General features: G+C 40.0%; 1 protein-coding gene across 1 annotated transcript; it reads left to right on the top strand.

The window, feature by feature from the left end:
• The first annotated feature begins 16,590 nt into the window (after positions 1 to 16,590).
• On the top strand, positions 16,591 to 25,273 carry TUBB6 (tubulin beta 6 class V). Its single transcript, XM_048508343.1, has 4 exons — positions 16,591 to 16,773; positions 17,651 to 17,759; positions 20,035 to 20,145; positions 23,696 to 25,273. Exons 1-4 carry the CDS (start codon positions 16,717 to 16,719, stop codon positions 24,757 to 24,759), a joined length of 1,341 nt encoding a protein of 446 aa, XP_048364300.1. The 5' UTR covers positions 16,591 to 16,716; the 3' UTR covers positions 24,760 to 25,273.
• Positions 25,274 to 26,327: the final 1,054 nt, after the last annotated feature.

Genomic DNA, 26,327 nt, shown 5'->3' with positions numbered 1-26,327 from the left:
CAAAGTATGTTTTCATTCAGTCCTTTTCATAGTGTCCAAGAAGTGTTTCTCTGCTCTAGGTGGTAACCTTTCAAACATAACAATTCAGTTTTATAAAACCATGAAGACCAGATTGAGATTCTTTTTCAAATCTGAAAGCCTGTGTGTCACAACTTGCTCAGAAACCTGTTCTGAATTCAGCCTACTTCAGTTTTTTTACCCTTTCATCCTTTCTCTACCAAATATTTCATCCCAGGCTTGCTGTTTTGGAGTGGGAGTTGGAGGCACATTTCTAGACACATCCGTCCACTAAATTCTCTGCATTATTTCTTCCACTACCTTATTTCATTCTCTCTGACATCTGAGATCTAGCTAGTGAAGAAGAAATGCTTGCAGACTTGTATATGACTGCAACCAAGGATAGTTTGAAATCTTGGCTCCACGCTCACCTTAGGAAGTATAACCAATGATTTCCTACAATATGTTTTAACCATTTCCTGTCAGGTTTTACTGACCAAAACCAACATTGTACCAACCAACTCCCACTCCCTCAACAATAATAATTACTAACTCCAGAAAGGAACAAAGTATGGGAAACAGAAAATGCCTATATTTGCTCCTCCCTCAGGACCAGTAACACTGATGACGGTGAAACAACACAGAGAACAGTTAAACACCTTTTTCTCCCTGTACCACTGCCCAAGTCCAAATCAAGACCTTTGTGTCTGCACGTAATTTACTAATGCTCCAAATATCTGTTCACTGATCTCTTGAGAAACGCATCTGGTTTGACTTTCAACCTGTATCTAGGTTGTTTTATTTCAGACTGAAGGTGGGAAGTCCCATGACTGTTCTTCCATCTGGGGAAAAAAGTTTCCTCCACATAGAAAATTAGCTGTCAGGGAGAACTGTAAGATCTTTTTCCTAGCTTGTTAGATTTTCTGTGTGGGAACATTTCTGGGAGTAAGGCAGAGCATTTAATTACATGGTTTCTACCTGCAATGTAATCTGGTACAACCCACACAAACATATGCCAACTCAGGGAAAACTAGAACCAATATCGAAACTTTAGTTTCTGCTTAAGAATCTCATGGGTTTATTGTGACGTTTAACAAATGTTTATGAAGTTCTTTTAAATAAATATGAAAGATGCTGTGTAAGTACAAAGTATTCTTTAATAACTACCTTCTTAATTCTGCTGCCATTTGTGGGATTGTAAATAGATTCCTTGTCGCCAGTGGAAGGCATTTCAAAAATATGTTAGATTTTAATTGATGTGTAGATCCCCATCCTGTTCCCCATTTAAGCATTTCTACCAAACATATTATGTTATATTCTCTTTAACTATTCATTTAAAATATTTAGAATAATTTTCTTGTCATATTCAACCCATATAGTTTGGCAAAAATACCACTCTCCATTCATATAACTTGAAAATACATCATGCAATCTCTTGTTGAAAATATTGATCTTTGATAGGGTTACCAGTCAAGGGCTGGAAGTCCCCAGAAGACTGCGGAAAAGCAGGACTTACCCAAATGTTGTTCATCAATATCACAATGTCATTTCTAGCTGCAAACCAGAACTGAAGTTACCATGCCACAGGATGCTCTACCCTCAACACTCTATGGTAAAAATCACAGATCTTTGAGTGAATCCTTAAGTATCCTGCAACAGTGTGACATCACTTCCACTCATGTAAACAGAAAGGGCTTCAAAGCATCAATGGAAGCCAATGTCACTCTCCCTATTTGTCTCCTGCTGCTGAATAGAGCAGCAGCCCAGGCAGAGTTGATTGGCAGGATGTTGTCAAAATGAGCAACCTGGCCTAATCCTAGGCCCGTGGTGGCAAACCTATGGCACTCCAGATGTTCATGGACTACAATTCCCATAGGCCATATCTGTAAGCTGAAAACAAACTTTTATGACTTCCTTCAATATCTGCATGTTACTTACATGGCTGCATGTAGATTTCACAACAGAACCAAAACTGACTCCATGGAGTTGCAAGGAAAAACCAGCAAGTATTAATGTGGGAGACATAAGACTCACGAATGGCTGTCATATTCTGGAGTATTTGACAATAAGATTCTGGTTTTAATTGATTTCTTTATTATGAAATAGTATCAGAACATGAGTACTGAGACTTGTATTGTCAGTAATAAGTCTGAATAGAAATAAATATCCCAAAATACAATATGACAAAATCAAATAAAGACTAATTAAAACAATGGCAGACTGATGCTAAATCCTCCTGTTGTTACCCAACAAACATAAGGGTATTAACACATGTGAATTACACTTTACTTTGGTCAAGGGCAGCCTATTACCTGTTTCTTCAATACAAAGACTATATCCCTGTCTTTTTGTTGTCCCCTGAAAAGGAACTCATACATTACCTTTAAAATATGTATCTGGAAACTGAAATAGATGATCATGCCAGGTTTCCAAAACTTTAAAGTGAACACAGACCTTAACTTGTGGAACCCTGGGCATTTTATTTCCAATTGATCAAAATCATTTGATAGGCTAGTTTTGCTGCAGGACTTACCAGCAAACTTGACATGTTGGACAAACAATGGTTTACAGTGATATCTGAACCTCTCAGCTTAATTTAGATAACAAGCTAGTAGTGAAGAAAAAGGGAGAGACCACATACATAACAATTAAGTTATAGGGCTATTATTACCAGTCAGATCCATGGTGGGATGGGGGCCCTGTTTTGAACAACAGTGTCTCTATCTGCCTGTCACCTTAGCAGTACCTAGCAATGCAGTGCCAAAGATGTATGCCATCTCCTGTATTGATTCAGTGATATCAATAGGGAAAAGGATTGCCTGGACAAGTCTCCTGCCAACACTGAAATGCATAATAGCCAGCCTAATCTTTCCTAAAGGATCAGGAAATACAAAGTCTTAAACCTGGGAAAGACCGGTTCCCACCAACTGCAGCACACCTGTCTCCATTGAACAAAGGTTTTGCAGACAGTCAACAACCTAACACCATCAAAACTTTCTTTCAGCCATTCTCTGCCTCACTTTTTCTATCTTCTGTTTCCTGTCTAATCTCTGGGAAAGACCATCTTCCTTTGAATCAGAAAAGCCCCAGAGTTATGATTTAATCAACTCATCCTACACTGGTCTGGGCTGGATATACTGTTCCCAGTGCTGCTTTGTACCCCATCTCTCTATTGGGGATCAATGGAGGCACTAAAATCTGCTTCTCTGGACCATTCCACTTCTAGATCAGGTAATTACTGCCTTTTCCAAAAAGAGACCTGACCTATGCCAAATCTGAATCCTCAGCTCTATCTGGAGCTGTGTAAACTGTGCACTTTACCATTTGTGTAAGTTTATTATTTTTCCCTTCAATAAAACTTGTTAAAATTAATTCCTGATTCCTGAGAATTTCTTGCAGAAACCCACCTCTATAAACTCTGGTGGCAAAGATCTCATGGTTTGCCCCTCATAGCAAGGTCTGACTCCACTAATTCTCTACTGTAAAAAGGGCAGATCCCAGCATTTTGGGAAACACTATGATTCACTGGTAGAGCAACTGCTTGTCATATAGAAGGTTCAAAGGGCAGTCCCTGGGATCTTAGTGGAAAAGATCAGAAAGTAGGATATGTAAAAGTGTGGAATGCCTCTAATCTTACAGATATTATTACAGTAATAAAAAGTGATAGCATTACCTTAAATGCTGGGGTCTGTCCCATTTAGAGTGGGGAATTAGCAAGGGCAGACCTTGCTTAACAAGAGGAGGATTAACCAGGATCTTTTCCACTGGAGCTTACAGAGGTGGTTTCCACAAGAAGTTTTCAGGGATTAGGCGTAAAAGTTTAACAATTTTATTAGAAAAAGTAAAATAATAAAAATACAGGTACACAAATGGTTGGAGCACAGAGAATTCACACAGTTCTAGGGTATAGATAGAGTTGAGGGTAAAGATCTGGAATAGAGAGGGGTTTGGGGGGAATCATAATTACCTTATCCTGGAGAATGCGTCCTGGAAAGCAGAGTTCAATGCCCACAATGAGGATCAAAGAGACAGGGTGAAAGCAGATGGCATGCAGAGCAACTGAACCAGGAGTTGGCTTAGATGACTCTGGGCACCGACTGCAGAGTGGATGGCTAATTTATTGGGAAAATGGGTCCTCTAGCCATGCTAAGAAAACTTAATCTTTACACGACAATGGTGGTGCTTGTTCTCAGAGAGAGAAACAAGAGGAAGACACTTTAGTGGTGGATACTTAACGCTCATCACTTAAGGTTAATGTTCCAAGCTGCATTGTGCTGTAGATAACTATAATTTTAGGATGAAGCTGATTCAATAACAGCTTTGGATAATGCCAATTAGATGAAGATGGTCTTTGGAGAGGTTAGTCAGGAAATTAGAAGAGATTTGTGTTTAGAAGAATAGTTTGGCAGGAACTCTTGATGAAATCATTTTAGCACACCCTTTGTTTCATGGTGGCAGGAAGTCTGCAGAGGCGTAGCTGGGCCAAACTGCACCCGGTGCGCATTCCACATTTTCTGCCTCCCCACCCCACCTCTGCGGTGCCCCCCTTCCCCCTTCCCATACTTACCTTAGTTCCTTTTTCAGAACTTTTTCAGGCTTCAAAAGGCCTTGTTCTCAGTAAAAAAATCAATCAGTGTTTATTAGCCATAGGCCATATACACATAAAAAGGTACTTCAGCCGAAGCCCTACTCCCCTCAAATTACAAAAGTATAAAACATGTTCTGAGAGTTTTTCAAGCTTTAGAATACAGAAGCAATGCAGCCATACAACATCAAGCGAAATATCATAAATCTAGCCACAACAGGAATCTCCAACCACCTTCATTACAGCTTAGCTTCTGTGATTTGAACATCAGTTGAACTTTCTCTGATTTTTGCTGCTAGAAACATAAATATCGCTACTTTGGATGTAACCTCAGCATACACATCAGCCATCAGAAAGCAAACTTTCTCCTCCTCGCTGCCTGTCAGGCCTGACAGGATATCATTGATATATTTGTTACGGATAGCAGAATAAAATGGACAGTGAAGTGTGTAGTGTATTATGTCCTCACACTGATTTAAGCTACATCTGCATACTCGTAGCTCTCTTGGTATTTTAGCAAATCTCCCCAGTAAATGTTCTGATTTAGATGTCTGATATCACAGGGAAGTGAATGATTTTCTTAGGTTTGCTTCCTTGAGATTTGTAAGATATTGTGCGTAACATTTGTTCTTTTTAACACGAGAGAACCATGGGGAGTATTTCTGGGTGGCAGCAAGTTGGTTGTCTTGTAGAGCATCTTTACTATAGAGCCAGTCACGAATTTTGCTGACGTCCCATATATGAATAGTTTCCAGGTCAGGAATTTCATAGAGAGCTAGTATGGGAGAAATTTGGTCCTTCCACCTATTTGTTCTCATCATGTGTCTGTAACTCAGATTTACTAATTGGTTGGGCTTTAGAGTTGCCAGGGTTTTATAGTACAGAAGTATTCTTACATGGATTCTAGTCCTGATGGAAGGTAGTCCTACTTCCATTCGGAGCAACGGGGCGGGGGTGGAGGGTGGCAGGGCCAAAATCTTTCTCAGAAAGATATTTTGGACTGTTTCCAGTTTTTCTACTGTGGCGATGTCCCAACCCCAAATTTCTGCTCCGTACAGTACTTGCGCCAGCACTTTACTCTGAAACGCTTTAAGAATTGGTGGAATCAGTAGGCCTCCTTTGCCGAAGAAAAATTTAAGAAGCCCATTGGACAGACAAGTTGCGCTGGAAATTTTTTCCCTTATTTGGGGCCTCCAGGATAAAGAATCCTGAAAGGTTAGTCCTAAGTATTTATATAGGGAGGTTTGCTCGACCAGCTGCTGCTCTATTTTCCAGTTTTGTTTCTTATTTCTGCTTCCAAAGACAACTATTTTTGTCTTGCTGCCATTAATTTTTAGTTTATTGATGTTGCAGTATATTGCTAATCTAGAGAGCATTCGTTTCATTCCTACTTTGGTGATCGACATGACAGCCATGTCGTCGGCATATAAGAGTATTGGTATCTGTCTCCCTTCCAGAACTGGAGGGAAAAAAGTAGGGTCTTCCATAGATTGTACACAGTCATTTATAAAGAAATTGAATAAGAATGGGGCTAACAAGCAACCTTGTTTTACACCCTTCCTCAACTGGATTGAATCTGTCAGTTGGCCCTTATTTCCTACTCTCACTCTTGCTGTGATATCTGTGTGTAACTCTATCAGAATAGCTAGAAGCTGATGGGAACTATACTTTCCCAGAGACCTTGTGAGCCCCAAGGTCTCCTGGGAACTGTAGTTCCTCAGGCCGTTTTTACTGAGAACAAGGTCTTTTGAAGCCTGAAAAAGTTCTGAAAAAGGAACTAAGGTAAGTTTGGGAAGGGGGGTGGGGGGTGCCACAGGGGGGAAGGGGGAGGGTCCTGGGGGTGATTTTTGCACCCCCAGGCGAGCGCCCGGTGCACAACACACACACCGCCCCCTTGTGGCTTCGCCACTGGAAGTCTGTCACTGGAATGGGAACTGTTCTCCAAGGCCAAAGGTATTGTTTCTTCCTAATCTCTTTAAGAAAAGGTGAGGCAAGCTGTTTTGAAAGTTCATGTTGGCAGGAGGCTAGTCTAGGCTGGTTTCTGTCCTTATGGGTGATACTGAGCCTGTGCACTGAATGGCATCCATCTTGGAACTGAATTCTCAGGTTGGTGGGATAGGTAGAGACACTACAGTCTTAAAAACAGGTCCCCACCTATCCACCATTGGTGGTTCTGGTAACAATAGGATGACCAAACACATAACAATATTTACAAAAAGTTTCACTACTGCTTGCTTACTTGTTTGCACTTCATAAGCATGATGCAGTGGTTAAGAGCAACAAACTCTAATCTGAAAATCTGGGTTTGATTCCCCATTCCTTCACATTAACCCTGCCAGGTGACCTTGGGCCAGCCACAGTTATCTAAGAACTCTCTCAGTCCCACCTGCCTCTCAAGGTGCCTATTGTGAGGATAAAGCAGAATATAAATCAAATAAATCAATAGACAATCAAGCAATTTTGAGACTCCTTATGGTAGAGAAAAGTGAGGAATATAAAATAATTTCTTCTTATAAACTGAAAATTGTGCTATTTCCCTGGTTCTACATTGTGCCGTAACAAAACCTTTGTGAAAGTGCAAGCTTACCAACTGTTTAGCAAGTTTGATTCAGTCACTTTAGATGTTTTGAGCTTCTCATCCATTTTACTGGCATTTGTTTAGCTTTATATGCTAACGAAAGTATGCTGCTTCATGCATTATCATGGTTGTTTCCAAATAATTTTTCTTCCCCATTGTAGATCAAACATGTTTGCAAAGAAAAAATACAACTTTCATCATGGCACAAAATTAATTACAGGACTCATTCACCTATAGTTATGCCAAACAAATATAAAAAGTGTAGAAATAGAATGTGTGGACTGCCTTTAATAGTTAATCAGAGTTTCTGAGTTTATTGTCTCTGCTGTTTGTATACATTATCCTATATTTTACAAGGGATGAAAAGGAAGATGCCATATTTATTCAAACCATAAGTTATCTAATATTTAGGATGAATATGCCATTCTTTCTTCCTTAAGAAACATTTAAGCATTCATAAATGCATTTTGCAGGTTAGCTATACTCACATGCTTCCCTGGAGTAGCCCGCTTCTGGTCAGAAATTGTAAATCTGTTCTTTTATGTACACTGAGAGCATATGCACCGGAGACAAATTCCTTGTGTGTCCAATCACACTTGGCCAATAAAGATTCTATTCTATTCTATTCACAGATTCCAATCCTAAATGATTATCTCATTCAGCGGACAGCAATTCTACTTCTATGATGTGCGGTAATGGTTATATAATTAGATGTGTGTTTCTTTCAGGACATTAGAGATAGTTAACTTCTGACTTCTCTTCCTCCATTACTCACCTCTCAGTGAAAATTCACAACTTCCATCAACAAGCACTATTCATTAGAAATGTGCCATCAGATGTTGGAGGGCCTGAGTGCCTGGGAAACGCTCGAGTATGGGGGCACACCACCGGAAAAGGGTATTCCACACTCCCCCGACTGATCTCTCCTTCCAAAATGTGGTTTCGGAGAAAACTGCTGACATTGCAGACCCTCTGTCTCCAATGTGTGTACGTGCAAATGCCATATCCCCTGCCCAAATCCCCCTGCGCCCTTTGCTCTGTTCATTGTTTTGTATCCAGGTGCTGCAACCCCCTGCCTGCCTGCCTTGTTTGTTTTTCCTCTTGTAAACGGTCAATAAAAGGGCTTGGGAAGAAACAGGACTGCAGAGTTGCCCCCTGCTTCTCTCACTCGCCGAAAAGACATGCTGTCTCCTCCGTTCCTGCCAAACTATTCTTCTAAACACAACTATTTATTTATTTATTTATTTACTTACTTACTTACTTATTTACTTATTTACTTACTTACTTACTTACTTACTTACTTACTTACTTACTTACTTATTTATTTATTTATATTACAATGTGCAAGGAATATATATATATATATATAAGGCGGTATATAATTGTTTAGTTTTATATACCGCCCTATTCCCGAAGGGCTCTGGGCGGTGTACAACAAAATTAAATCATAATACAACTAAACACAATAAAAACTAAACACTTAAAAACTAATCAAGATAAGACCCAAATCATGTTCAGTCATAAATACCATACTGCTCCAAATTAGAACAGAATTACTTTGGACACTGACGAATTGTCAGAAACCTTTCCGTCAGATATTCTGACACCTCACAGTCTAGCTCAGGGGTAGGGAACCTGCGGCTCTCCAGATGTTCAGGAACTACAATTCCCATCAGCCTCTGTCAGCATGGCCAATTGGCCATGCTGGTAGGGGCTGATGGGAATTGTAGTTCCTGAACATCTGGAGAGCCGCAGGTTCCCTACCCCTGGTCTAGCTTCACTGTTGGGTCAACAAAGGGGGGGGGAATGCAATTCAACATGTACATTCCTTGCACATTGTAATCAATATACTGATGACAACCTTTATAATTACGTTAAGTAAGCTTCCAGAAGCAGTTGTCATCACGTTAAGACATTGTGTGACAATTGTGGTAGAGATGCTGAAGAAGAACATGCTGAGGCAGAATCATGAAGAGACAGAAGTAATGCCATTTGGAAAAGCGGAGATTCTTGAGGGAGCTATTGATGTTTATATTGAGGGAGCTATTGATGTTTATATTGGTATCTGATGAAGGAAGCACCACCCCAATCCACTGTACAACTCAGTCAGACTTTATCCAAGAAAAGGCTTCCAGTGGGAGGAAAGAGGGAAAGCTGAAAACAGGGACACATATCAAAGTAGGCTGGCTGGTTGATGAGAAGGAGCATAGGAAGCAGGCAAAGGAGAGAAATTATGGGAACTACAAAAAAAGGAAAGGAAATAATGGGGCAGGGGATACAGGGAAAAGTAAGAATCCACCCACAAATCATTGTAGGGTCCTCCATTTGTCAGATTGATTCGACAACACAAATTAGATTCCAAAGTTTAAATTCCTCATTCAAATATTTAAAATGGCAAAGTGTTTCTATATCAGACTTTGTTTTGCAAATCACCAATTATTTGCTTTTATCTTTCAGGTGAATCCCATTTATTAGCAAAATGACATAATAATGACCTCTAGTAACTGCTAGAACAGATTTCCAAATTCTGGTTATCAATCATGTCTGCATTTGTTGTATTGTAAAGAATATGTATGTACAACATACTTTGAGTATATTTTAAGCATGCCTTTTTAATTCTATACTAGTTCTATACTTTTTGAGCCTTCATGCTCCTTTGTAATTCTGACCCAGGATGGTAGATGAAACCACACAATGGCTGCTGCAGGAGATGGGACCAAGAACAAAATGGAAGCTAAAAGGGGTGGAGCTAGGGTTGCTCTGTCCTCCCTGGCAACCAGTTGGTGGTGGGAGGGGATTTACTGGTAGCAACAAGATGCCTCCTGTGCTGCTGGAGATGCAATGATGACACTTATGGCTTGCGCTGGAAGTGGCATCATCATGTTGCCAGCAACACAGGATGATCGGATATTTGGGCTAAAACTCTATAATAGAAACCCTAGAATCCATGATCACTTGTCCTCTGTTGCTATAGCCTTTTGGTTAAGACTCTGTGTCCATACGCATTCCAAATTTCCCTTTCCATACTGGTGTCTAAGCAGACCTTGATATATTTGCCTTTTGATTACCATCACAATTTAAAAAAAACTTTCCAAACTATTTTGTGTATAATAGAATAGATCAGTGTTACATAGATATGAATCATTGTGCAAGAGATAATGAAGGAGATCAATTGAACATTTTTAACATTAAACAACTGGTAAGAGCTGTGGTTTTGTAAAACAAGGTACATCTCGTTACATTTTGCAAGCATGGTGATTACAACAGTGCATTTGCCCTCCTTTCTCAACACAATGCATTCTGTTGAGCAAATGATGTGTAATGTGAATCCAATATTCTGGGCATGCTGTTTAACAAATGGATCTTTCAATGTAGGCGAGCTATGGAACGGGCTCAGATAAACAGAGGCTACTGTGTCCTCTTTAAATTCTTGGCATTCATATGCCTTTAAGTCACTGGCATGGTAACATTGCTTGTGGTGTCCATCTGAATGTAACAACTGGTTTTGGCTCTGCAGGAAAAGTTTCCAAAATAAATCACATGCAAGTATGTGACAATTCCTCTAAATGTGAACTTTTACCATATTCCTTCAGTGTTCTGCTGAAAAGACCCTGCTTTCATTGTTTTCCTGTGGCCAGTACAGAAATACTTTGTTCTGCATTGACCACAGGGAGAGGCAGTATGGTCAGGGAATCAGAACTATGCCTTTTCACGTTCGTTGAAAAATAGGGTGAGAGCTGCTGAACTGCATTTTTAGTGGCAAATTTTAATCCAGTTGGGATTTCTCAGCTACCCTATACTATCTATGAATGTAATGTGAGTGAATAATTTGCTAAAAGGCCTCAGGTATTCTCAGATAGGTTATCTAAGCCTGATGCCACCAATGGCGAATCTACTAGATTGTGTAGGTAAAGAAGGGCAGCATGTGAAACTAGCAAACTAACAAACATGTTCTATTGGAGGGCACATTAATATGGAAAATTTAAATCGTTGAATTGTCTGCCTCTGGTTGTAGCAGAATGTAAAAAGGTCACATGAACATTAATCCTTTTCCTTTGCAAATTGCATGGATGGTACAGTTTAACTGTTAATTTTTTTTCAGTTGTTCCTTCTCCACATTTGTTTATATGTACAAAACAGACTGACAAATTGCATTCAATCAGTGCAGTGTAAGCAATGTTATGGCCTTTGTATGCCTTCTCAGTTCATTGAAGCTACATTCAAGTATATATTTTTCATAAAGTTTTTTTCTTTCATGGAGTCTCTCTCTCTCTCTCTCTCTCTCTCTCTCTCTCTCTCTCTCTCTCTCTCAGGAACCCAAATATTACCAACATGATCTTCATCCTTTTATTTTGTATATTGTACCACATATTAATATTTTTTTCTTTAACACAGTTACCCTTAGGGAGCACAGTCATGATACAGCAAAAGGAGGAAAGTATCCACCCCACTCCCCCATCGTGGTTTGTCACCTTCATGTCTTCACACCTGATTCAAAGAATTCCAAAACATAATTTAGGTTCTGATGCTTGGCCAGTCTTAATGGTCACAACAGCCAAAATTAGTCACACTGGAGAGAGTATGAACAGTGAGATGAAAAATTGGAACCTGACCTATGGAAGCTTGAGTTTACTCCTGACCATTTAGTATGGGAAAAAGTTAGAGCAGTAGATTGTATATGATGAAGGCCCTGAGGGGGAAGATGAAGCAATCTCTGTTTTACTTTAAGAATATAAGATCCATGCTGGATCAGAACAAACCAAGTCCAGCATACTTGATACAATAGCACACCAGTTGCCTCAAGCAAACACCATCCTCTCGCCCGTGTTCCCTGCAACTGATATAGAGTGGCATATATCTGTGGTACTGCAGGAAGTAGATATTCATTCCAGTTATTAGCCATTGTTACTCATGTCATTGATAGCCCCATCCTCCATTAGTCCACTCTTTTTGTCACTGGGCTAATTCTCCTCTCTATCCACTAGGCAACAAAACAGATTAGTCTCAGTACTGAATAACTCTATATGAAAAATAAACAGTTTAAAGCAATACTATATATTTTTCTCAAGTTAAAGTTATCATTTTAGTCATTTCATAGAGCTGCATTACAAGCAAACGAATTCATAGTTCATAGGTACTACACTAAGAACATAAGAACAAGCCAGCTGGATCAGACCAGAGTCCATCTAGTCCAGCTCTCTGCTACTCACAGTGGCCCAACAGGTGCCCTTGAGAGCTCACATGCAGGATGTGAAATTGCTAACACACTCCTTTACTTTTGGTGTACTGTAATAATATATTATCAATTTAGCTCCTTGTCCTGATTCTGTATGCCTAAATATTTATTTTATGATTCAGATATATATTACAAAGCTCTTTGTGACTACACATGAAGGATCAGTCTTCTGATATGAACGTATACCAAATGCTCTCCTAACGACAGGATCTCATAGCAGCCCTCTCACTGTCAAGGGAATAGACTGTAACAACTCATGCTGAGGGGGTTTTTTTGTTGCTTTTTAAATGTGCTTATTTTTTTTTCACATTCCACTTTTTGCCTGATCAGGAGTCTAAAGTGGCTATTCACATTGTTTCCTCCCCTCTTTACTTAAGGTTGAAATATTGTAATTGAACCAAGGTCATAAGGTAGGCTGAGTATAGGATCTGAAACCAATTGTCCTTGTCTGTCACTCTACATTTCTCTACCTCTTGTTGGGTGGTTCGCTATTATGAAATGGCCTCCTGAAAGGAGTAAGGCAGACACTGATCCCTGGGGGCTTCTGGTGAGGCTGTAAAAAGAGAATTGTTTAAAAGAGATTATGAGGCAGTTTTAGTAGGCTCTCATTTAACTGTTTTAATTATGTGTTTAATTACCTGTTTTTACCAGTGTTTAAATTAATCTAATATTGAAGTTTTAACTGTGTTGTATCTGTTCATTCACATCTTTACAGTGTTTTTTTTTATCTAGTATCACAAGCCCTGGGTTCTGACTGTGTTGGGGGAAAGGGTGTGCATGCATCCTAATATATATACATTTCTCAGAAATACTTTTCTGTTTTAGGACTATTTTATTTTATTACATTTGATCTTAGGCCAGCATACATAGTACTCCCTTTTGTAACCCTTTGAACAATGCTTTGAGATAGATTAGGTTGGCCCTGATCTGGATGGCTCAAGATCTCGTCAGATCTTAGAAGCTAAGCAGGATTGGCTGTGACTTGGGAGCACTTTCCACCACCACCAGCAGATTAGGGTGAGAAACCAGGAAGGGTCAATTGACCAAGGGATTTGATCCTGTGCCTCCAATTCTGCTGGTTCAGAACAGACTTTCCTTTGGGAATGAATGCACTTCAGGTATTAAAGACTCAGTCCAACCAGTTGATGGTGGAAAGCTGCAGCCAACCCATGGCAACCCCAAATGGTTTTCAAGGCAAGAGACTAACAGAGGTAATCTGCCTTTGCATATTAAACCTGAAATCCCTTGGTGGAATCTCATTCAATTACTAACCAAGGCTGACCCTGTTTATTTTCTAAGACCTTACCAGCTCAAGCTAGCCTGGCCATCCAGGTTAGACCCAATCAAAATGAAGCCGTTTTAAATGTCACTATTTTACATCTATTCATTTATTTCTAAAATGAAATTAAGCATTATTAAACTGTCCTATTTAAACTGTGTAAAGTGCCATCCAGCCACATCTGATTCATGGCAACTGCAGCAAAGGGCTTTCAAAGCAAGTGAGAAGCTAGTGGTTTGGCGTTGCCTTACTCTGCAGAGTCTTCCTCGGTGGCCTTTCCAAGTACCAACCCTTCTTAGCTTCCAAAATCTGATGAGATTAGGTTATAGCATGCCACCTTCCTTCCCCACATTTAAAAAGGTTTGACTTTGACTGGCTTGTGCTCTTGGAGTTTTTGAAATTATCCCTTTATTTATGTGCATTCAGGTTGAAACATTTCAGGAGCACATACACAGATAGGCACTGCACGTTCCAAAGCAACGGATGTTCTATATGTTCCTTCCAAATGTAAATAAACTTGCTGTCATCCCTGTACAAACCTGTTGCTTTCAGTTCGTCTCCCAGCCCTCTTCTATACAAAGCTGTTCCAGACCCCACCCTAGCAGGTGGACATGACTCAGATTCCAGCTGCGTGGAGCAGTCAGCTGCCCACTAGAGTCTATGTTGATCATTTTGAAGCAGCAAGGAAGGGCCATTTTGCACAGCAAAGTGAGTCATGACAATTTTATTAAATGACACTCTTCAAAAAGGAGCCATCTGGAGATACTAAGAAGTCATTTGCATGCTTAGTAACTCAGGACTTGTATGAACTATATACACCACTGCTTGTGGAAATAATCTTGTACTAATAGAAGAAATTATGACAAGACTATATAGAATATTTACATTAGAATAAAATAACCCAAGCAATTCTCCCAGTTAATTGTGGACTTAAATACCTGTGGAAAAGTATGAAGAAATCATGGAAAACAAAGGAAAAAAGTCAAAGATGGCCTTGCCATGGTGAATGCCCACACAGAGTGGCACCATAACCCAATGCAGGCAAAACTACCAGTCTATTTTGTTGCATTTTATAACTTATCAAAGCATTTTTAAGAGTTCAGATTTTTCTGCAAACTTAGTGTTTTTCTCAGGTTTGCAGAAAGATCTGTCTGGTATGTCCATGGCCACAGTCTCCAGATTTAAGTGACGGATGGGACCATGTTGAAAATTAGATATATTGATGGGAGCAAGAGAAAAAATATTGTCTCTCCATTTTATCCAACTCATGCTCAGTTTGATATATTTGTATTACATCCTGTTTAGTCATCCTTATGTAAACGGGGGGAAAATTATCTACCATTTCAGTTGGAGATTGCCCCAATGCCCATCTTCCTGAACCCCTTGTGGCCAGCTCATCTTGCTTTCCCTCTTTGCATGGAAGCATCTGATTCCCAGCTAGAGAAGGTGGTGCACAGCAACCACAACTGGAAACCTCAGCCAGCCATGCTGGGTGCTCTGAACGGGGGTGGGGTGGGGGGTTGGATACAGGTATAACAAGCAAAATCAGAAAACAAAAAACTGTACCAAAACCAAAGTTACACACCAATGTATTCACGGTTATACAAGAAATCAAATCTAACAATCACAACTTGTTTCTTGTTTCAAATATAAACAAAATTAATAAATCATCATGTATCCCAATTGCGTATCTATAGATTTTAATCACTGTCTTTGCAAATGCATTTTCATTTGTCACTGCAAAAGTGCAAATGTTCATACTGTCCAAAATTTTTATACTAATTCCAAATCTAGTTATATGGCAATTTTAAATCTTCTTAGTCATTCTCTTTTTCTTTTTGTGTTATAAGCCTCTGGTAATTGATTGTTTCATCTCCCCTTCGTCAGAGGCAGGAATGTCTTCCAAATGAATTTTTAACAAATCTTTTCTAAATAAAATTTATAAAGATGCATTTAAACTACACATTTGATTACAAAAACATCATAAGGCATTACAATATATGAACAAGAGAATCACTATACCTTATGGACTGCGCCGGATCACATACATGAGTATCAATTGCATAAGTCCTTACTAACTATTCATTCTACTAGTGAATATATACAGAAATGTCAATACAGTTACACAAAGAAGTAAGCTGGCTCCTGAAAAAATATATACCGGTAGGCTCATAAATCTAACTGTGAATTAAGCCCATTTAGTTCCAAAGTATCTAACTCAAAAATATAAAACACCTCTTGGTGTAACAGCCGTTTTTTGATATTGATCGTATTGTACCCATGGCCAATATATTTCATCAAAATTAAAAATGACAGGTTTTCAGATCTGTGATTTTCAGATAGGAAATGAGAAACCAGAGCCTGTAAAAGTCTATTACATATTCTAGATTTTTGTTTTAAAACACCAGTCTGATAGTGCTATGGATGTAGATGCGATCACATGGACATTTCACCAAATATATTACATTGTTTGTATTACAGTTAGAATAACGTCATAACGGTTTACTGTAAGTTTTAGAAGGGTGTTGAAACTCCTTTGTCTCCATAGCAAAATGACATGCTCTACAATTACCAAATTCATAACGATCCTTTAATTTCATAATAAGCTCATCACTGGTTTGCATATCAGAGTGCATCTACAGGTCTCCCAAACTCTTACTCCTCTTGAACCCAGTCACCGGAGGTAATTCACACCCCAGTATGTCTGCAATCAATAGCCAAAATTCATAAATAATGTTGTTAAAGGGGAATACTGAAATGCACGTGAAATTCTTTTATAATAGGTGATTCCCCCAAATGTTAAAGGAGAGCTTTGAGTCAATGACATGAAATGCCGTTCAGACAAGAGACGGCCCCAGGAAGGCTGGACAGAGCCAGCTGCTCCCCCACCCCTTTCATTCTTCCCCGAAGTTGCAGAGTGAGCAGAGCAGGGAGGGTGAATCACAGCCCAGGAACCAATAAAACGTTCATTGAGGCACAGACGCTGTGTAAAGATTCAGGAAGAGAGACCGACCGGGGCTTGCACAAGTTTCAGTAGCACCATGAGGGAAATAGTTCACATCCAGGCTGGTCAATGTGGAAACCAAATTGGAACAAAGGTAAAAGAAAATGCTCTTCAGCCACTTATTATTACTTAATTTTGTTTGCTATCACAGTTCTTTAGCTGGTTGTTGTTGGTCTTTCATTACAACTTATTACTATTACTAGTAGTAGTAGTAGTAGTATTAAAGATGCCTCTAGTAGTTCCAGAATAGGTGTAGGAAGCTTCCTTTGATATTGGTACTCAGTTTTCTATCAAGTGTTTGAAAGAAAAACGAACCAACCCAAATGTTTTAGGAGGGGCATCTCTCACTCCTTAGTACATTGATTCAAGACAAGTTCTAGAAAGAGCCCACTGTAAGGTTTTTTTTTGGGGGGGGGGAGGGAAATGTTCTTTTGGGATGGGGGTAGCAAAGTCTGATTCTGCCGCTGCTTCTGTCTCCCTTCCCTACAGAACTAGAGGAGCCTCAAAATGGGAACTAAATGGCTCGTCTCTTTCACGTTGACCATAAAAGGCTTTGGAAAAACTGGACCGGGACGGGGGCGGGAGGGACAGGGGAAAGCAGCGGGGGAAAGGGACCCAAAATAGACAATCGGTCGACTCTTGGCCGTTTTCTCTTGGGTTTGAAATCCTGATGTGTTTTAGCTTTTGGGACTCATTTTCCAGCCCCACCCTTTCCCGTCTCCGCTGTGCACAGAGGGCCTGGGAGGGGCTCAGACGAGCAGCAGCTCGCAAGTGTGCCAAGAATGCAGCAGCTGTCGCTGGACCACATGCCTCACTCTGCCCCTGCCAGGTGGGGTGGCGCTGGGTGACCTGTCAGTTATGGCAGTGATGGGGAGACAGACAAGCAAGGGGACCGGGGGCGGGGGTTCTGGGGGTCAGGCGGCACTTAGCTGAGTGTCCCTCGTTTTGTCTTTCCCTGTCGCGCCTCCAAGTTTTGGGAAGTGATCAGCGATGAGCATGGGATTGACCCATCAGGCGGCTACGTCGGGGACTCGGTGCTCCAGCTGGAGAGGATCAACGTCTATTACAATGAATCTTCCTGTAAGTTGTGGGGAAGGGGGATGGGGTGGCACGATGAAGGAAGGCAAGAAGTTGCTCAACTTGAATTGACGTGACTTGGTTTCATATTAGGACTCAGCCATCCAGCCGCTGCAATGACATGCTGCTTGCTAAATAAAACAGGAATCCACGTTCAAGGGCTGCACATCATTTCTTGCAGCACAAGCTTTCTGGAACCAGAATTCACTTCTGCTCAAGGGAGCCCTGGCTCAGAAACCTATGTTCCCATGAAGTTGTGTTTAGTCTTTAAGGTGCCTCTGGACTCCTGCTTTACTTTGCTGCTTGCAGACTAACTTGTGGAATGTTGCTTGTTAACTTTCTGGGAAATAGCAAGGAGGTGGCTTAAAAATGAGGGCAGGGTGTGGACTATATGAAAGTTTATCCCAAATGATCTCTTTTAACATATCACACACACACATTAAAAAAGTCTTTTGTTTTGTTCTTTGTTAGTCTCAGGCAGCTGATCTGTAATGTTAATAACATGGTAATAATTTTCGAATGAATTGTGTGGCTCTGGATCACAGCTCTATGTTCTGCAACTCTGCGATCCCAACTATGGAAACCAGTAGATAATGACAACTCTATCCAGTGTGCAGTGGTTTAGGCATATAGACTTGCTTTGTGCAATCCTTCCAAAAATCATGAAAAGTAGCTGACATTATTATTATCATCTAGCTATTGCCCATGAGGCTGAGAGAACAAATCTTGCCTAAGGCATCTTCTGAATTAATGGCCAAGCTGAATTGGGGACCTACCTGAGCGCAGCTCATTCTCTTGTCTGCTGCACTATAGCAGATATCTGGAATGAATTTAGAATCTTGAATGCCTCTCTTTTGTTTTGCTTAAAGGCTGTAAATGGGCTGAAGTCAAGTGTTACGTACTCAAAATGGAAGAAAGGTTGAACTGCTCTCTGAACAGAAGTTGAAGACAATATGCAAAATATACTTTATGTCAAACTTGCATATAAATTTACTTGTAGCAGAATTCAGCTTTGCTTGATTTTTTTTGTTTTTGCACAGAACATGCTGTCAGAGCAGTTTTCTCTGGTTAGCAAAGAGTCAAGCTGCTTTAAGTAAGCACACTTGGTTTTGAGATGAGCTTCTCCCTGTCTCCAGCACTCCCAAACTCACTGTCTATGTGTCTTGCCTGAGGACATGCAGGACTGAGCTTTCCCTTGCCCATCAGTGTATCTCCTACTTTCAGTAGTATCTGGAGTAGGTATTGCAGCATCCTGTTTTCATAAGCATTTAGCTGCTGACTCTGCATGGAAAATTGTGTGAGTTATCTGGTCCTGTCTCAAGTTTTCATTCTTCCCATGGCCTTGACCAGTGGTTAACTTCTGAAAACTGAAGAACTGAGGCTTGAGCTCAGAAGGAAATTCTAACATAAAGAGGCATACTGGATCAGATCAAAGGCCCATAAAGTCCAGCATTCTGTTCACACAGTGTCGTGCTAGCTGCCTCTGGCAAGCCCACAGACTGGATGACTGCAACTGCTAATGAATGTTAAAGGATGCTTCAAATTAGTGCTGTGAGGAAAGGGAACGTTCTTATACAATTTGCATGTCATATGAGGTCTACCTTGTAAAAATGTTTAAAGAACAAACTGACAGGCAAATATGAAGGACTTGCTTGAACCAGCAAATCCATATTTCTTGAATCAGCAAATATGAATACTTACTACAAGGCTGAGAGAGAAATGGCATTTTATTCTCAGTAAAGCTAGTTTTAATCCTTGTTCCTGGATAGAGCAAGTTTATGTGGAAACTTGTAATTTTTTTCAGTGTCCTTTATTACATTATTTTTTTCTTTCTTTGTTCTCAGTTCATTTCCTTTCTCATACATGCATGGTTCTTCTGTAGATTATAAATCTAGGGATTTTTTAAAAAGCATTTTGTGTGCACTGTTATCATGCATAGTTTAATACGTGTACCTAAGCTCACACCAAGGGCTTTGATATGATATGGCAAGAGAGAAGTTTTGAGAAATACTGTGATATTGTGACTTACTTAGGCTTATACAGTTTGGAAATAATTCTTTTATTGTAATAATTTAGCTAAGTGTCTGACTTGTCCAGATTAACAAAAGTGTAGGTTAGTTGCTCTTTACCAAGGTCATCTAGGAATAAGCTAATGTATATTTGCATAAAGATGTCTGAAACTGATACAGTTATTAATACAGTTGCATAAGATAGAATTGTGGCAATTCATATTTATGGACTAAATCCCAAATACAGATGCATTTGATTTTTCTTCTAGCACAAAAATATGTGCCCAGAGCAATCTTGGTGGATTTGGAACCAGGAACCATGGATAGTGTACGATCTGGCCCATTTGGACAACTCTTTAGACCTGACAATTTCATCTTTGGTATGTTGATTTTCTGTGATGATGACTGAATTTTCAAATAAGATGTGTTGAAAAACATGTGTATTCTTGCTTACTGGACATTTTGGTGACAGTATGTCTCTTAATATCCCAGTAATACATGTTGCCCAAAGCTGAATGCTACAACCTTCAGAAACCCATTTTTCCCCACTGGGAAATGATAAAATGACTACCTCATTGTTTCACTGGTCAGTTTAAAAACATGTTAACAATTTGTACCAGAGTCTTAGGAACAAGATAGAAAGAAATATAAAGATGTTCAAAGTAATATAGATCAGAAACCATTTCAGCGCTCATTCTGAGAATTCTTCTTTTGATTTTATTGTTAAGTTTCAAATTCAATCAGTAGTTATGTAGGAAAATCCACATAATCTTAGTCCAGAAGTATATGAATGACCTCAGAGTTCATATATCTGAAGTGGTAGAAGTCTTATGTGATGACATCAATGCTTCTCACTTGTAAAGGAGTCGTTGCTCTGAAACTGTCCCACATGAAAAATTATTCAAGATATCATACTGGACAGAGTTCAGATGTTTCAGCCTTCTATAAATGTATATTTCTCTGTGCAACTGTGAAGGAGGTGGGACGCACAGGACAAAAAACCATTTGCCATCATGGCAGCTTACTGGATGACTTTGGGCCAGTCACAAATTTTTGACCTAAGCTACCTCACAGATTGTGAGCATGAAATGGAGGCTAGGAGATTGATGTAAGCGGCTTTGAGTCCCCATTGGGGATAAAGAGTATAAATAAAGGGGAAAATAAATAACGTAGATATGGCATTTTCACAAATAATTTCAAACAAATACCTGCATTTATGAAATTGGGATGGTCAAGTAATTACATGTGGTTATTCCCATTTTAGATATACATACTTCAGTCATTTAATATTTGGATGTATTTCATCATCCTCAAGGATCTCGCTTGGAGTGGCATATGTGTGGCCTCCATCATCTAATCAACATGACAATCCTGTGAGATAGGTTAGGCACACAGAGAGTGTGGCTGGCCAAAGTTCAACTAGAGAGTATCATGGCAAAGCAGGGATTTGAATGTACTGATGCAAAAGTTCAAGGAGCATGTGGTTATCAGTTGCTGCCTACCACTGAGACTAGTCTATAACCTAATCTGTAAATTACCATGCAGTCCTAAACAGAGTTACCTTTCTAAGGTTGTTGACATTAATGGACTTCGAAAGGCATAATTAGGCTTAGGATAGCCCTGTTAATGACTTAGGACCATGGTTGTAATATTTGTTTTTTGGAGGGTTGCAAGATTTCTAATGCCATTGAATGGCATATTATAATTTTGACCTTTACACAACTAGTGGGAAACACAGCTACCAACACTGTTTCTATGAAAACAGATACATGCTGAGCATGTTAGCCCATCAGAAATGCAAGAAAAATGAAAAAAACAGCAGCTCAGTGTACTTTAGTATCTACACAGCAGTTTGGATGACCTACTGGCTGGCCATTATAAAGCAAAATATTAGTTGGATATGACACAGTTGTCATGGTGAGTAGCTTTGGAATATAAACATCACAGAGTGGCCCCTATCTGAAGGTTTCTACAGTGAGAAAATACAAAAACTGAAGAGCAGTGGTGGCGAACCTATGGCACTCCATGATGGCAGGGGCTGATGAGAATTGTAGTCCATGAACATCTGGAGTGCCATAGGTTCGCCACCACGGTTCTAGAGGATATTGCAAAAGCTGTCCTATCAAGCAGTAGTTGAGAAACTGGCAGTGCTTACCTAAGAGATATCCCAGTGGGTTTGGAAGCATATAAGTGTTTATAATTGCACTGTGAGACTTTTCCTGGAAAAACTACTGTAATGCTCACATATGGTTGTAAGAAAATATGTTTTCCTCCCTTATTAAACTCCTGGCCTAAAGTTAGTAATGCTTTGGCTAACATGAGATGTACCGTAGTTACCTGAAAGGGAAAAAACCCTGAGCATAAAAACAAAATACTGGACATAACAGTAGCTTGTATGTTAATGTAAGACAACTCCCTCTATTTTTGATAGCATACCTGGGGAAAAGCCCAGTCCTGAGTTCCTTGCTCAAGGATCTGTGCTGATGATTATATTTTGAGGTGATTATTGATTCCAGCCAGCTCCTGTATGAAATCAAAATTTTAATTTATGTTCCTGGAACTAAGATGATAAACCTGTGCTGCTTTGCTACCCTCAGAATAAAGTCAACTAAGCTGTGTGTTAACTCTTTGTCGGAGTTGTCTGTGCGCTAGCTTCTGCTTCCAGGAGGCGGCAGTCTGGTGCTGTGAGACAACTCTCGGCTTTAGACTGCAAGTGCAGGCATTCCAATGCCTTTTCCCAATTAAATATTTTACAATGTGATGACTTGTACAAAAATTAAAGTCTCCTTATGTGATTACATATGCATGAGATAACTTTACGTGGCTTGAAACAAATGATTTTGGTTTAATTCTAGGCTTGCCTTGTAAATGGAAAGAAATCAAGATGTAAGTCATCGTTTAATTCTAAGTGAAAGGAGACCTTTAGTTTAATGAACATAATACCTTTGGTTTAATTTTTAAAATTAGTAGATTTTAAAATAATTGTCTAAGCCATTGCTACAAAAAGTACATTAAATCAATATTTTAATCAGGTAATCCCAAATTAACTTTAAAGGGTTTATGTAGATAACAACATTGTGAAGTAGTAGGGCTTCAGGATTGCAGTTTGTCACTAGTAATAAAGTAACGAGGGAAGAGTTTGGATTTATAACTTGCTTTTTTCAACCTTAAGGAGTCTCAAAGCAGCTTACAACCTCCTCCTCTCCCTTTCCCCACAACGGACACCTTGTGAGGTAGGTGGGGCTGGGAGACTTCTGAGAGAAAACTGTGACTAGCCCAAGGTCACCCAGAGGCTTCATGGCTAGGAGTGGGAAAACAAATCCAGTTCACGAGATAAGAATCTGCTGCTCATATGGAGGAGTGGGGAATCAAATCCGGTTCTCCAGATTGGAGTCCACTGTTCTCAACCACTACACCACGCTGTCTGTCTGTTGTAAGTTAGTGCGCTAAACAGAGCGTAAGGGGGGCTGAGGGGCAAGGGACAGAAAGAAACATTGGCTTGGATCCACCAGAGCTTTGCCCTAAGTAGAAGAACTCCTCTCTGTGGAGTGTGACTTTCTCACTACCACTGAAATGCTATCCCTGAGGCATAGGGATCCCCAAGAACATCACTTTGGAAGGCATTTTAAGCTGCAGCATGATCAGGGAGGTAAGAATAACATGCTCTGCAGTTGGAAACCCTTCCACACATGCAAAAGCTCTGGTGGAGGCAAGCCTGTACTCTTCATCAATTCTGTGGTGCCCCCATGCACAACATAAGATCAAACATGGCAGTTTTTAGGAATTGTTAGAACTGGCAGCTTGCTTGTCCGAAAGAGTTTGCTCACATATACACAACTATGGAATTAAAAATGACCCTGCTACTAATATTTGAAGTCTGTCTCTGTGACTCAGTAAATCTATTAACCTCTCTCCCTTTTCTTTCCTTAGGACAAACCGGTGCTGGAAATAACTGGGCAAAAGGACACTATACAGAAGGAGCAGAACTTGTAGATTCAGTTCTTGATATAGTAAGGAAAGAATGTGAACACTGTGATTGCTTGCAAGGATTTCAGCTCACTCATTCTCTCGGAGGAGGAACAGGTTCTGGGATGGGAACTCTACTGATCAGCAAAATCCGAGAGGAATATCCTGATAGGATAATGAATACCTTTAGTGTCATGCCCTCTCCTAAAGTCTCTGACACTGTGGTGGAACCATATAATGCCACACTTTCAGTCCATCAACTAGTTGAAAATACAGACGAAACTTACTGTATTGATAACGAGGCACTGTATGATATTTGCTTCCGCACCCTGAAGCTTACAACCCCAACATATGGAGATCTGAACCATTTGGTGTCTGCTACGATGAGTGGGGTAACTACATCACTACGCTTTCCAGGCCAGCTAAATGCAGACCTTCGTAAGCTGGCGGTAAATATGGTTCCTTTCCCACGTTTACACTTTTTTATGCCAGGATTTGCCCCTTTGACAGCTAGAGGAAGCCAGCAATACCGAGCCCTTACTGTTCCAGAGCTCACGCAACAGATGTTTGATGCCAAAAACATGATGGCGGCTTGTGATCCAAGACATGGACGATATCTGACAGTTGCTACAGTCTTCCGAGGTCCCATGTCCATGAAAGAGGTTGATGAACAGATGTTGGCCATCCAGAACAAGAACAGCAGCTACTTTGTGGAATGGATTCCAAACAATGTAAAAGTGGCAGTTTGTGACATAGCACCCCGTGGCCTCAAGATGGCTTCCACCTTTATTGGCAACAGCACAGCTATTCAAGAGCTCTTCAAAAGAATCTCTGAGCAATTCTCTGCTATGTTCCGGAGAAAAGCATTTCTTCATTGGTTTACAGGAGAAGGAATGGATGAAATGGAATTTACAGAAGCGGAAAGCAACATGAATGACTTGGTGTCGGAATACCAGCAGTACCAAGAAGCTACAGCAAATGATGGAGAAGAAACATTTGAAGATGATGAAGAAGAAATTAATGAATAGTCTTTTGTCCAATCCCAACATTCCCAAATCCAGTTCTGCTTTTTCAGGATAGTAGACATGTAGAGCTTATCTTTCAAAGCTTACCTTTTCAGCCTCTATTGATTGGTTCTGGGATGGAAGTGAGCGTTCCTTACTAGATGGGAACCTAAGATTCTGCTCTGGTTGATCAAGTAATTTATACTTTTGGTAGAACTCTGGCTTATTGCCAGTACTAGTATCACCAAACAAATAATTTCACCTATCTCCCAGGAGTGATTGAACAGTGATTAACCAGAAAAAAAACACCTGAGGCTGTGATCTTATGGACAGTTACTGGAAGAGGCGAGCCCCTTGGGGAAGAGGCGGCCTATAAATTTGAAATATAAATAAAGTCAGTATTACTGAGATCAGTGGGACTTTCTAGTAATTATAGTGAGAATTGCTGTGCTGAGTCTTTTGTGTGCTATTCTGTACTGACTATACAGCGGTGAGTTGCCGGGAACAAACTCTACTAATAAAAATAGTGGAAAAAGTCTCATCTTCTCTATATTATGTTTATGAATCAGTGCTTGCAGATACACATATATTGGCAATCCAACTAAAAAGGTAGTAAGTAATTGTTCTTTTATGACTTGTGTTAGTAGCTGATATCAAGCATGACCAATTAACTATCCTTCGTTGGATTTTTTAAATGCTCCCTTCTGGTACACTCATTTTACACTGAATAGATGAGGACTCTTGATGGATTTAGTTCTCATCTTTCTGGAATGAGTTCAGATATTTGGTTTATTCAAAGCACATCTTTAAAATCACATAGCACGAGGTAGAGCCAAATTCTTTGTGTTGTAACTTCTAATAGTGTCTACAGAATTGATTTACATAATTTACACCTCTTGAAGAAGTCTTTGTAATATGTTCTTCTGAGGTTCAATCAAGGTGACCCTTTAGATCCGTGGTGGCGAACCTTTGGCACTCCAGATGTTATGGACTACAATTCCCATCAGCCCCTGCCAGCATGGCCAATTGACCATGCTGGCAGGGGCATATGGGAATTGTAGTCCATAACATCTGGAGTGCCAAAGGTTCGCCACCACGGATCTAGATCAAAATAACCAAAGGAGATCTTTTATCTTTGCACAAGACGAAATTCCAACATTGCAAGCCTATTCCAATCTTCAATCTTCAACAAGCATGTCCGCAACATGCATGCTCTTTAAGCTGCAGGAGTTTAGGGAGTGGCTGAGATTAAGGGCACTTCCCCCCACAGTTATTTATAATGGTAACAAAGCAGGGCCTTTAAAACAGTTTTTAAAATACTAGCTGAAGATTCCATAACTCCCCAAATAAGTAAAATGTAACATATCAGGATAACTCACTATTCCTCTTTATTATTTAGGAATTCTGACAGACTGGGTTTATGATGTTTCCAAGGTATAGTCTCTAAGGTTCAAATTATGTTGATTTGAATTGACATGAAGCTCTTTCAACTTTTGGTCTTGAATTAAAAGCAGGAATGGTATAGGGGTGTGCTTTGGACTAACTACCCTAATTTCTGCCCATGCAGCCCTTCTAGCTGTAATCTGACCTTG

Source organism: Sphaerodactylus townsendi, linkage group LG09 (assembly GCF_021028975.2).
Source record: "Sphaerodactylus townsendi isolate TG3544 linkage group LG09, MPM_Stown_v2.3, whole genome shotgun sequence".
NCBI classification, from domain to species: Eukaryota; Metazoa; Chordata; class Lepidosauria; order Squamata; family Sphaerodactylidae; genus Sphaerodactylus; species Sphaerodactylus townsendi.
Note: the sequence above shows the minus strand (reverse complement) of the source record. Positions and strands in the feature narration are given on the sequence as shown.

What these genes read in the sequence shown, in the direction of transcription:
- TUBB6 (XM_048508343.1), top strand. Translation starts at nt 16,717, where the DNA reads ATGAGGGAAATAGTTCACATCCAGGCTGGTCAATGTGGAAACCAAATT. An exon ending in CTATTACAATGAATCTTCCT is followed by an intron (nt 17,760 to 20,034) that starts GTAAGTTGTGGG and finishes TTTTTCTTCTAG; the next exon opens with CACAAAAATATGTGCCCAGA. An exon ending in ACCTGACAATTTCATCTTTG is followed by an intron (nt 20,146 to 23,695) that starts GTATGTTGATTT and finishes TTCTTTCCTTAG; the next exon opens with GACAAACCGGTGCTGGAAAT.